This window comes from Arachis ipaensis, chromosome B04 (genome assembly GCF_000816755.2).
Source record: "Arachis ipaensis cultivar K30076 chromosome B04, Araip1.1, whole genome shotgun sequence".
NCBI classification, from domain to species: domain Eukaryota; kingdom Viridiplantae; phylum Streptophyta; class Magnoliopsida; order Fabales; family Fabaceae; genus Arachis; species Arachis ipaensis.
Genome location: NC_029788.2, coordinates 129,993,649 through 130,005,568, shown reverse-complemented (window position 1 = coordinate 130,005,568; position 11,920 = coordinate 129,993,649). Strand labels below are relative to the sequence as shown.

The 11,920-nt window shown below is 36.0% G+C and overlaps 2 protein-coding genes across 11 annotated transcripts; one reads left to right on the top strand and one right to left on the bottom strand.

Annotated features, from left to right (window-relative positions):
* Window positions 2,354-8,603, top strand: LOC107635500 (pentatricopeptide repeat-containing protein At3g02330-like). 10 transcript variants are annotated; one of them, XM_021122118.1, is made up of 4 exons: window positions 2,354-2,853; window positions 2,956-3,924; window positions 4,114-5,202; window positions 5,519-8,603. In XM_021122118.1, exon 4 carries the CDS (start codon window positions 5,756-5,758, stop codon window positions 8,318-8,320), a length of 2,565 nt encoding a protein of 854 aa, XP_020977777.1. In that variant the 5' UTR covers window positions 2,354-2,853; window positions 2,956-3,924; window positions 4,114-5,202; window positions 5,519-5,755; the 3' UTR covers window positions 8,321-8,603. The 10 variants fall into 10 exon arrangements, with proteins under 10 accessions (XP_020977777.1, XP_020977780.1, XP_020977778.1 ...); XM_021122121.1 differs by lacking the exon at window positions 2,956-3,924 and having other exon boundaries at window positions 5,073-5,202; XM_021122119.1 differs by lacking the exon at window positions 2,956-3,924.
* On the bottom strand, window positions 8,778-10,807 carry LOC107638168 (F-box protein CPR30-like). The gene is made up of 2 exons (XM_021122125.1): window positions 9,321-10,807; window positions 8,778-9,100 (listed from the first exon to the last, which is right to left on the bottom strand). Exons 1-2 carry the CDS (start codon window positions 10,429-10,431, stop codon window positions 9,027-9,029), a joined length of 1,185 nt encoding a protein of 394 aa, XP_020977784.1. The 5' UTR covers window positions 10,432-10,807; the 3' UTR covers window positions 8,778-9,026.

Sequence of the window (11,920 nt, the reverse complement as noted above, 5' to 3'; positions counted from 1 at the left end):
GACTCTGACTTTTACATTAAAAAAAAAAAAAAAAAACTTAGGGTATGATTATTACTTGGAGACATTTTTCATAAGTCCATAACTCACATGGATATTGACATGACATGTATTGAGGAAGGGTGATTACTTGTATGTCTCCAAATTTTGAATCCAAGATTTATAATCAAGTCTTACACTCTAATTTTATTTAGAGTAAAAGTATCGTTTTTGTCCCCAACGTTTTGGGTAAATTTTATTTGTGTTCCTTTAAATCGTCCTATTTGTATCTCTAATGTTTGTAAAAGTGATTTAATGTTATCCTGCCGTCAATTACACATCATGAGCGCTTTAGTTTGAGTTTTAAAAATCTCTTCTTGAAGTTAGAATACAAATGTCTGGGATAGAATTGATAATCTATTTCGAAAAATAACTCATCAAATGTTGAAACTAATTCCGACAACATTTACACAATTCACTTTTCTAGGAACATAATTGAATCTAAACACAAATAGTGGGTATAATATTAAAATCGAACACATCCAAGTGAGAATAATTGAAAAATATAATCTGATTTGTTAGTATAATTGATAGTAGGATAACATTGAATCACTTTTATAAACGTTAAGGATACAAATAGAACGATTTAAATGTTAGGGACACAAATAGAACTTACCCCAAACGTTGGAGACAAAAATAATACTTTACTCTTTTATTTAAATTCTTTTTTTTTTCTGTAATTCTTTTTTTATAAACCATGCTTTATAAAATTCTATAATCTATATACTATTTTTAGATGTATTTTAATACGTGAGTGAGAGATTTTGCTGTTGTCTTTGTCATCAAAAAATTAATTCAGAATGTCAAAAATAATATTAGAGTTAGTGTTCGAATCGATGTACTATTAAGGATGTTGAATTTCATTTATTATTTATTTTATGCTTTTATTTAATCTCAATTCTCATGATTTCATTGTTATCATTGTACTTTCATTAAGTTGTGGCACTGGTTTCTTGAAAAAGAAGTCACATACTAAGGCATTTTGTGCAAGGGCTTAATTTCAATTCCCTTGTCTAGGTATTTTTCAACTTTTCATAATTCAGAACACAAGTTGGATGAAGATATTTATTTTTGTTGGAGAACCACCAAGCCAGTGGCTTCAGGTTGTTGTAGCCATAACAATGGTATTAGCAACTGCTACAAACTAATTGATAAAATTCCATAGTAAAAAATATGGTCTTATTTTTTATCATAGAAATCTTTTTTAATAAATAGGCAAAAATACACACAAAAACTATAAAAAAAAAACAAAAAAGTATTCTAAATAATCCAATACATCCCAAAAAGTATTTTGCAGGTCAAAATAATTTTTGGGTCATTTTTTTTCTCTCCAATTTTCATGGTGTTATTGGTCTTAGTCTCTTAGAAGATGATAAATTTGACCATCTAATCAAAAAATGTCTTTTCAGAAGAAAGGGGAAATTTATGGTCTCTTTCTTTTCCCCTTGCTTATAGCTTCATGCCAGTCTTCTAATAAAAAAGCAATTAGATTCTGTGCTTTTTCTTAAGTACTTTAAATTAAATTCCAACACTTTCTGATTTTGATGATTGCTAGCCTATAAAATATTTGGTTTATTATTTGCTATAAGAATTGGCTAATAATGAAAACTAATGTTGTGTTATACGTCTAACCTAATTATAAATTAGTGTTTGATATGGTGTTTATATATAATTATATAATTTATAAAAAAAAGATAAAAAATAATTTAAAAATATAAAAATAAATAATTTTTAAATATTAAAAATGTATCATAAAAGGTAAGTTCGACAAATTCGACACTAAATTTATAGGCACCAAAGAATTTGTCGTATAAATTTTATTATTAGATTATTGTAAAACAATATTTCAAGTAAACCAATAATTCATATAATCAAAACAAAAGCATCATAATATATCCTGGAAAATTACTTTTATGTTCAATAATCAAGATAAAGAAGTCAATGAGTTATAATTCAAATAACATAATTTTTTCATACTCACTTAGAGGTTGTGGGTTTGAGTCTCGTATCTTTGGTAAACAAAAAATCAAGATAAAGAATAAGCCAAATTAAAAAAACCAACTTAAATTTAGCTAGTAATTAATTCATTAGTCCGGTTAAGCAAGTATTAGAGGGTTTGAATCTCGTCTTTTGTATATAACAACTCAATTTTCAACGACAAATTTGTAAATAGAGCTTAGATCTGCGACGGATTAATATTTGACCTATCAAACTATTCGTGAGAACTGAGAAACCAAAATAAAAAAGAGTAGTCAAATTAATTAATTTCAATACGATACAATACTTAATATCAATAATATTTGTTTGATCAAAATTTTTTTTTTGGTCATATGTCTGTTATAAAGATATCGAGAACCGACGATGTCAACAGTCCACTCCTATATCCAAAACCGCCAATTTAAAAACCAGCCAAAAATCACTGAACCGGTCAAGAATGGATCAGTTGGATTGGACTGGACCGATTTTTACTGAACCACCCTATTTTGCTTGATTAAAAAAAAAAAAATCAAACAACACGCGTGAGCCCCCTCTTCCGCCAACCCCCCTCATTCGTGACATTCATTGCTCACTGCTCAGCTAAGAAAGGGAAAAGCAAAGCCCTCAAACCCAAAACCAAAACCCTATCTTCTTCAACGGTTCCACCGCCGCCGTCCGTGATTGTCGGCGCCTCCGAGGATTCCCTCTTTGCCCTGTCCCAAACCCAAACCCTCGGCTCGACGTCCATCCTCCTGTGGCTTCTGTGTTCGAGCTGCTCTCTGTCGTCTCGGCGCTCACTGTCGTCTCGCCGCTCTCCGTCACCCTCCACGGCTGTCGAAGGTTAGTGGCAGTGTTTATAAGGATTTTTCCTTTTATGCGCTGATCTGATTTATGATTTCTATAAATTTATGGCATTCAAATACTGTGCTATGTATTCTGTAGATGTTTGCACTTTAGGGCCTCGACTGTTTCTTCAAGAACTTGTGTTTTGAATTATTATGGTAGTGAACGAAGTGGTCTTGTTTATGTCGCTGCTTCTATGTGTTTATACTTTATACAGATTTTGCTGGCTAGTTCTTTCATTGTTATCAATATGAGCTGTTTATTTGTAAATTTGTTTTAGACACTGCGGTGATAAACTAGATGAGAATTGAGAAATATGGCACGCCATTTTGCGTCATACTCCCAAATCTCTCTCTCGGTTGAATTACGGTTAGATCGGCTGAATCAGTGAATTAGTAACTAGAGCGGTTTAATAAATTGTTCGGTTCTCAGAACCTTGGTTAAAGATAGGCTTGAAATACCCAGATCCGACTCGAAGTCCTACAACCATGATTCAAATCCGACCCGAAAACCAACTCCAAACCTGACATGTTTCCAGATTCCTCTGTTTAGTAATGTTCTAAAAATCGGACCGGATTAGTCGGTCGAATCGGTCAAACCACAAACCGGCGGTATTAACATTCGGTCAGGCATGAAAACTGCTGAAACAAAAACCGATAAAAAATCGCTAAACCGGCCCGGTTTGAAGGAAACGGCGTCGTTTGCAACTTTGGCCTACTGATTACTGAACTGAACCACTTCACTTCTCACTCCTCTCAGCCTATGTTCTGCTTGCCCGAATCATTCACTCTCCCTTATCCAACCCTAGCTACTCTTTTCGAGCCACTGCCGCCTCTCCGTCGAGCCATTGCCGCGTCCGTCCGTTGAGCTCGGCCGCCGTCCGTCCGTGTAGTCACTGCCCCCAAGTCTCCAACTCCCCTGCCCTCTTCTTCCGCGAGCTCTCCCCGTCCCCTACTCTCTGCATCTTCTTGCCATCGGCTTCATCTTCTTGCCATCGGCTTCATCTTCTTGCCGTCGTCTGGTCGGTGTCGTCCATCAATCAAGGGTCTGTGGGCGTCGTGTTCGAAGGTCAGTGAATGTCTTGCTCGCTTGTTCTTCGGTTGTTCAGTTGTTCTTCGTTTTTTTTCTACTTTTTTATGTTCTGTTTTTGTGATTAGCTCTGGTTTTGTGTGTTGCGATTTTATTGATTAATGAATGTTTTGTGATTAGCTCAGGTTCTTTACTGATTAATAGTTTTTTACTAATGTTATTAAACAGCATGGCAGTTAGATTACCTCCAGATACGGTGCCAAGAATTGGGAATCAGCAATATTTTTTTTATTTAGGATTTAGGATTCAATCAAGAATTGGCTTTGGTATTATTTAAGAGGAGATTGCTGTTTTTGGCACCTGTATCACTAAAAAGTATTTAAAAAACAATCGTGTATGAAGCTGAAAGTGAGTGACATATTGTTTTCCTGGGTAATTCAGTTTGCTGCATTGCATTACTAAGTATGTCTTTTCTAATGAATAAGAAAAAGATATGAATCGAACAGGTTCTCCTCTTGTGAATAGGTTTTGCACTTGACTATGGAATAGGTAACTGTTATTGTTGAAATTATGGCTTAGAATGGATTTGTTATGCTGCTGCTGCTATAAATTAATTTCTTTCTAGCTCTTGACCTCTTGTTAGGAAGTTTCACATGCCACATACTTAATTTTGTGTTGCATGTATTGCAAAGGGTACAATGAAGGTAGGCCGGTTAGCAAAGGAATTAGCAGCCGATGTAAATATTAAACGCAAAGCCAAAGGACTGCTTCCTCGTGTAACAATTAAGTGTCAATTTTAGTTGTGTCATTCCTTTAATAATTATTTGGCAAAAGAATTTCTCTTATTGCTCAAAAGAATTCCTTTTCTTAGCTAATATCTATACATGGAAAACATAATTTAAATAGTAATTTTGTACTTCTTTCTTTGTTGCAGCATTCTTATAACTCCTAAATGATATAAATATAGTGAAACACATTGTTTGAGTGAAAGTTTGGATCAATAAATTGCATAACCAAAATAATCTATCTGATTGCTGTGTATAATCTTTAGGCTATTTCTTGCGTTTTTCATTTACAAAAATAAGTTTATTTTTCTTTTTAAGTTTTACACTAGTTCTCACTCTTTAGTACTTGTTTCAAATGAATATAACTAAGTTGAAGTGAATTATTCATGTCACTGTATAAAGGTTCGAGCTGGAATAGTTGGATACCCTAATTTTGGAAAGTCATCATTGATAAACCGTGTACTAAAGTGAAGAATGTGCCCTGCAGCTCCAGACCAGGAGTTATCCTAATTGTTCATGAACTTGTATTTTGGTAAAGTTGAAATTAATGGCTTCTAATGTTGAGTACTTAACAAGTTTTTGCGAATTTTGATGATTGATGACAAATTTTCATGTTGGAATTTAATATTTAGATATTTCTTTTTACTATTTAATTTTTGAGTTTGTATTTTGATAAGATCATATAGTTTTGGTTGATGACATTTTATGCAGTGTTTTAAATTTGGAAGATATTTTAAGATTTATATTAGATTATAATTATATTTTAGGATGTTTATTTATACTTTATTTATTATTTTATTTTAAAACGGTTTTTCCGGTTGAATCACCGGTTAAACCGGTTGGACCAGTAAACCAGTGAACCAGTAGCTAGAGCGGTTCGATGACCGGTCCGGTTCTCAGAATCTTGCTGTCAAGCTCCTTCCATGGCCGTTTAGAGCTTAGACGTACCTGTGGTTGGTCCCGCTAGAAGCAACGCATAAAAGAGTCACTGGACTTCCGATGAGACTTGGTGCTGCGGCACTTTGCAAATGATGTCTTGATTCTCCTAGCCGTGGCCCATTTTCTACTGATCCCTTGCTATTCCAATGAACCCAACCAAGAAGTTAACATTTTCCCACATTTTTCAAAGATGTTCCTCTCTCAGAGCCCTCAATCCTGGAAAGCAAGCCCATGCCCAAATGATAGTAACTGCTTTTGTGCCTAGCATCTATGTTACCAATTGTTTGCTTCAATTCTACTGTAAATGTTCCAATATGGCCTATGCATTCAATGTGTTTGACAGAATGTCACAAAGGGATATAATCTCATGGAACACCATGTTGTTTGGTTATGCTGGAGTTGGGAACGTGGGGTTTGCACAGTACTTGTTTGATTCAATGCCAGAGAGAGATGTGGTTTCTTGGAACTCTATGCTTTCGTGCTATTTACAAAATGGCACTAATCGAAAGACAATTGATATTTTTATTAGGATGAGATCACTGAGAATTCCACATGACTATGCTACCTTTGCTGTAGTTCTGAAAGCATGTTTAGGTATTGGAGACTATTGCTTAGGTCTTCAAGTGCACTGTGTTGCAATTCGCATGGGTTTTGATAACGATGTTGTAACAGCTAGTGCTCTAGTAGATATGTATTCAAAGTGTAAGAAGCTAGACAATGCTCTTCAAGTTTTCTATGAAATGCCCGAAAGAAATTTGGTATGCTGGAGTGCTGTAATTGCAGCCTGTGTTCAGAATGATCAGTTTATTGAGGGTTTAAAACTGTTTAAGGATACACTGAAAGCTGGTATAGGGGTGAGTCAATCAACCTATGCTAGTGCATTTAGGTCTTGTGCAGGATTAGCTGCATTCAAACTAGGTACACAATTGCACGGTCATGCTTTAAAATTTTCTTTTGGATATGATACTATAGTGGGAACTGCCACCTTGGACATGTATTCAAAATGCAACAGAATGTCTGATGCACGAAAGCTTTTCAACTCATTGCCCAATCCTACTCGGCAATCTTATAATGCCATTATTGTTGGATATGCTCGTCAAGACCAAGGTCTTAAAGCTTTAGAAAATTTTCAATCTTTACAGAGGTCACATCTTGGCTTGGATGAGATTAGTCTGTCTGGTGCTTTGACTGCTTGTGCAGCAATCAGAGGCCGGTTGGAAGGGATTCAGCTACATGGATTAGCAGTCAAATGTGGTTTAACGTTTGATATCTGTGTTGCAAATGCCATTTTAGACATGTATGGTAAGTGTGGAGATCTGATGGAAGCTTGTGTAATATTTGATGAGATGGAAAGAAGGGATGCTGTTTCTTGGAATGCAATCATTGCAGCTCATGAACAAAATGAGGAAATAGAGAAAACACTTTCACTCTTTGTTTCAATGCTGCGCTCAACAATGGAACCAGATGATTTTACTTATGGTAGTGTTGTAAAAACGTGTGCTGGTCAGCAAGCTTTAAACTATGGTATGGAGATTCATGGACAAATTATTAAGTCCGGGTTGGGGTTAGACAGTTTTGTTGGCAGTTCCCTTGTTGATATGTATTGTAAGTGTGGAATGCTAGAGGAGGCTGAAAAGATTCATTACAGATTGGAGGGGCAAACAACAGCTTCGTGGAATTCAATGCTTTCAGGATTCTCATCGCAAAAGCAAAGTGAAAATGCTCAGAAGCATTTTTCACAGATGCTGGAAATGGGTATCATACCTGACAACTTCACCTATGCTACAGTTCTAGATATTTGTGCTAATTTGGCTACTGTTGAACTTGGAAAGCAAATTCATGCTCAAATCTTAAAGCTACAGTTGCATTCAGATGTGTATATAGCCAGCACTCTTGTAGATATGTATTCAAAGTGTGGAAATATGCAGGATTCCAGACTAATGTTTGAGAAGGCACCTAAGAAGGATTATGTGACTTGGAGTGCTATGATTTGTGCATATGCATACCATGGTCTTGGAGAAGAAGCCATTAAATTATTTGAGGATATGCAGCTTTTGAATGTGAAACCGAATCATACAATTTTTATTTCAGTCCTCAGAGCTTGTGCGCATATGGGTTATGTGGACAGAGGGCTGCATTACTTCCAGAAAATGCAAAACTACTATGGTTTAGACCCACGGATGGAGCATTATTCATGTATGGTAGATCTTCTAGGGAGGTCCGGACAAGTAAACGAAGCATTGAAGCTTATTCAAAGCATGCCTTTTGAAGCTGATGATGTAATTTGGAGAACTTTGCTTAGCAATTGCAAGATGCAAGGGAATATAGAAGTCGCAGAAGCAGCAGCCAGTTCTTTATTGCAGCTGGACCCCCAAGATTCTTCTGCGTATGTCCTTTTATCTAATTTCTATGCTATTGTGGGGATGTGGGGTGAGGTTGCAAAAATAAGAAATATAATGAAGAATTATAAACTAAAGAAGGAGCCTGGTTGTAGCTGGATTGAAGTAAGAAATGAGGTACATGCGTTTCTTGTGGGGGACAAGGCACATCCAAGATCTGAAGAGATATATGAGCAAACTCGTCTACTTGTGGATGAGATGAAGTGGGATGGATATGTTCCAGAAATTGATTTCATGGTTGATGAGGAGCCAGAAAAACAAGATTCTTATGAGGGTCTCACAGTCACAGAACAGCAATTAGTTGCAGTGTGAGGTAATATAGAAAAGATTTTGATCCCTGCCTACAATAGCTTGATGGATATTTCTACACTTCTATGTGGTTATAAAGTTTTGGAAGAGGAAAAGAAATTGCCAGAGTTTGAAGATAAACTTAAAGCCAAGCAGGAAGGAGTTTATAGGCAATGCAATAGAAAATTCGAAACTGAAATTTAGTTGCTTGAAGGGAATCCAAGGAAGTTATAAGGTAAGATTTTGTTTATTATTTGTAGCTCTTTAGTTTCTGCCTGTAATGCTTCTAATGGCTGCTATCGCATATGAATTCTTAACTTTCCTACCAGAAAACTGAACCCTGAATAACAATCCACTTTTGCTTGACTTATCGTCAAGATGGGTTATATTTATGTACTTGTATGCAGAAAATGGAACTTAATGGTGCCAATACATCTCACTCTTGGCAAATAGAAAATCATCCAGAAAAGTGAATTGATAAACTGATAAATCCACAATTTTCAAAGTGGAGTTCACATGTTAAATCTCACACTAAAGTGTGATATTCTGTGTATACATTGCACAACCTGTTACATTGCTTCCATCAATCATCAATGCATAGAAGGAAAGGCAATTAGTTATGTAAGCCTTTTAGAACCATTTAAAGAGGTAATAGTATTGGAAGAACAAGAGTTTTGAGAAGCTTTTTTCCTGCTCAACTTCCCAATGCTACATTTTGTTTACAACAGAATCAAGTGTCCAAGTTGTTCTCTTGCTTACCCCTGTTTCCATTCCCTTGTTTGACCTCTTTTTGATTCTGACAGCCTGCGTAAGATCAACCAGTAAAACTCACCGCATTAGACTCTAAAAAAGAAATAATATTAATATTTAAAAACCTCAATTGTTGCAAGACATGGTTTAATGGACTTCAAAACTCACATTTGGTTGCAACTTAATGCATAATCCATCCTACTTTTCTTTCTAATCAATCATAATGCAGGCAAAATTAACTGCAACAAAATGGTGCAAAGCACACATTACATACCCTTTTTCATCTTCTTATCCTTGATGCTGCTAGAGACCGCCATGAGACTGTTCGCATGCACAACAAACTGTATGCGGTTGGGAAGCACACTATAACGATACCAAACATATTTGAGCAGCACTCCACTGACATTATATATGTAGAACACTATTTCATTATTTGAAGGACGACATCTTCCAATAATATCCCCATTAGCAGATAAGCACAGAGCCTTAAAGAAATTGAGAGGAATCACACAGAGTAGGGTCCAAGACGACTGCACTTTGTATTCTTTCATCACCCATATCTCAGTTTTATCCTCTACATACGAATACAAATACAAGGCTAGGCACCCTCCTAGCTGGACAATACCGGGTCTAAACATGTCTCTTTTTATCGCTTCTATCTTGGAGAAATTTCTTTCCTTCAGATCAAAGACAAGAATGGCATCCAAGACCCCATAAGTAGACCAATGAATAGCCCCGTTACAGAACACCCCATAAGGTTTCAACTTAGACAAATTCAATGATTTGGGGAGTTCAGCATCAAGATTAATCCATGAATTGCTTCCCAAACAACACAAATCAAAATGGTTTTTGCCGTCTTTACCCTTATATGCTACAACTACTACATAGTCATCTTGTGACGCATCGTAACCAAAGCCATATAGAAGCGCAAAGAACTCACCATTGCTTGTTGCGGTATTATCGATATGAGAGTATGAGATTGTTTTGCTGGAACCAGTGAGCGGGTTCCATTGTATAAGAAACTGTGGTTTGCCATGTAAGAGTACGAACCCTCTGCAGGAACCAAGAAGATGGTATACAGGTGGTGCCTTCTTGTAAATGGGAGAGATCGCTCTTGTATTGTCATGGAGCAGTGCGTCGAGGTCAACGGAGTAAGCTTGAGATTTGTCTTGGAGGAAGAGGCATGTATGGGAGGGTGCGAGAGAGTGATCAAGATGGGATTTTGCAAAATGGGGATCGGAAATGAGTGTGTTCCATAGCTTCGAAACGAACCTGAGGCGCGCAAGATGTTTGATGGGGATCCTCAGAAAGATTTCTTCTATCAGCTCGAGAGGAAGGAGGTCGTTGATGCTCTGGAGCTTCTTCTCCATGCTCGATTGCTCCATTGATTGGTTCGTTAGGGTTCTTGGCAGGGAAGAAGATTCACATGCCCTTTCCCTCAAGCCGTTTAAAGAAGACGAGGATTTTCCCGCGTTTTCGTTTTTCTTTTCAGTTCCCACTTCCCAGGTCTTTTGAAACAAAAAATAACGGAATAATGCAACTTTGGAAACAGTTATTTTAGAGAAGTGTTGAAGCAATTTAGGCTAATTTTGTTTATATATATGAATGGGAATGGTTTGTTGTGTATTGTTATTGGGAGGGTAGGGTTGGTGTTGTTTTTTTAATATGAAGTTATTTTTTTTAAAATTGTTATTAAGTATATTAAACGGTTTGATTTGTTGAGGAACCAAGAGTAATACGAAATTGAAGAGTCCGATTTCAGTAGAGACAATTTTTTTGGACACCATATAAATTGATGGATTTGATTTTCGTGCAATTTTTTTTTTCAAATTCAAAGATAAATTTTTTAGTTAGATTTGTGAAAAATTTGGAAGTGAAAAAGATGGAATGTGATGAATAAAAAGATTTTTTTGGAATATGCAAGAGAGAATTTGTGGTGGCTTTAGCGTATACACGACACATATTGATGATATAAATATGATCGTCTAATTTTAATATTTAATTCTGATGATTCGATTTTTATAATTCTAATCATAATCCTAACTATTTAATTTGTACTCAATTGTCTACACTTAGTATAATATTGGAGTAAACTTGTCAGAAAAATCTTATGTGACCGTTATCGGCGCTGATGTGATGAAGTTGATGGTGTTGAATGTGCACTTCCAAAACCATTGACAATTGTAGATTATTGGAGAAACTGAACGCCAACTTCAAATGATACAGCTTCTAGAAAGCATTGGTTTGGAATTGAAAAAGTTGAAGAAGCTATTAGTGAACTCCAACAAGCTCCTCTTTCTTTGAGCCTCCACTTCACACCTCACCTCTCTTAAGGTGCTCGACGCCTGCCTCGACTGCCTTCACTCCCTCCTCGACAGCCTCGAAAACCTCGTCAGCCTCGAAACCCTCAACATCAGCCTTTCACTTCCTCTGCTCTCTCCCTTGCTCCGTTGGCCTCCTCTTCTCTCTCATCGAGCTTGACATCAGTTACAACAGGATCACCTTATTTTTTTCCATTGTCTGCCTCAACAAGCTCTAGAAACCCTGCATATGTTGATGGTAATCCCTTTATGTCGCCGCTACTGAAAATGGTGGAGCCATAAAAGGGTATCTCTGCTAAAAAGCAGGAGTAGTGGGAGCCATGAAGAACAAGAAACTTTTATAATGACAAATTAATGAAATTATATATCCTTCAATTCTTTTTTTTTTATATTTTTTTTAGTGTCATTTATAAAATTAATAATAAAATATTATATTTTATTTTTTTAAATTAAAAAAATTGAGAGAATTTATTTTTATTATTATCCTCAACACCTATACAATTTAATTTAATTAACGTGGTTTTTCTTAAAAAAAAATATTGTCTTGATACTT

Bases quoted from the DNA above. Each gene is read 5' to 3' on its own strand.
- LOC107635500 (XM_021122122.1), top strand. From the start codon at position 5,756: ATGAACCCAACCAAGAAGTTAACATTTTCCCACATTTTTCAAAGATGT.
- LOC107638168 (XM_021122125.1), bottom strand. From the start codon at position 10,431: ATGGAGCAATCGAGCATGGAGAAGAAGCTCCAGAGCATCAACGACCTC. The intron at 9,101-9,320 runs GTATGTAATGTG...GATCTTACGCAG, and splicing joins GGATAAGAAGATGAAAAAGG to GCTGTCAGAATCAAAAAGAG.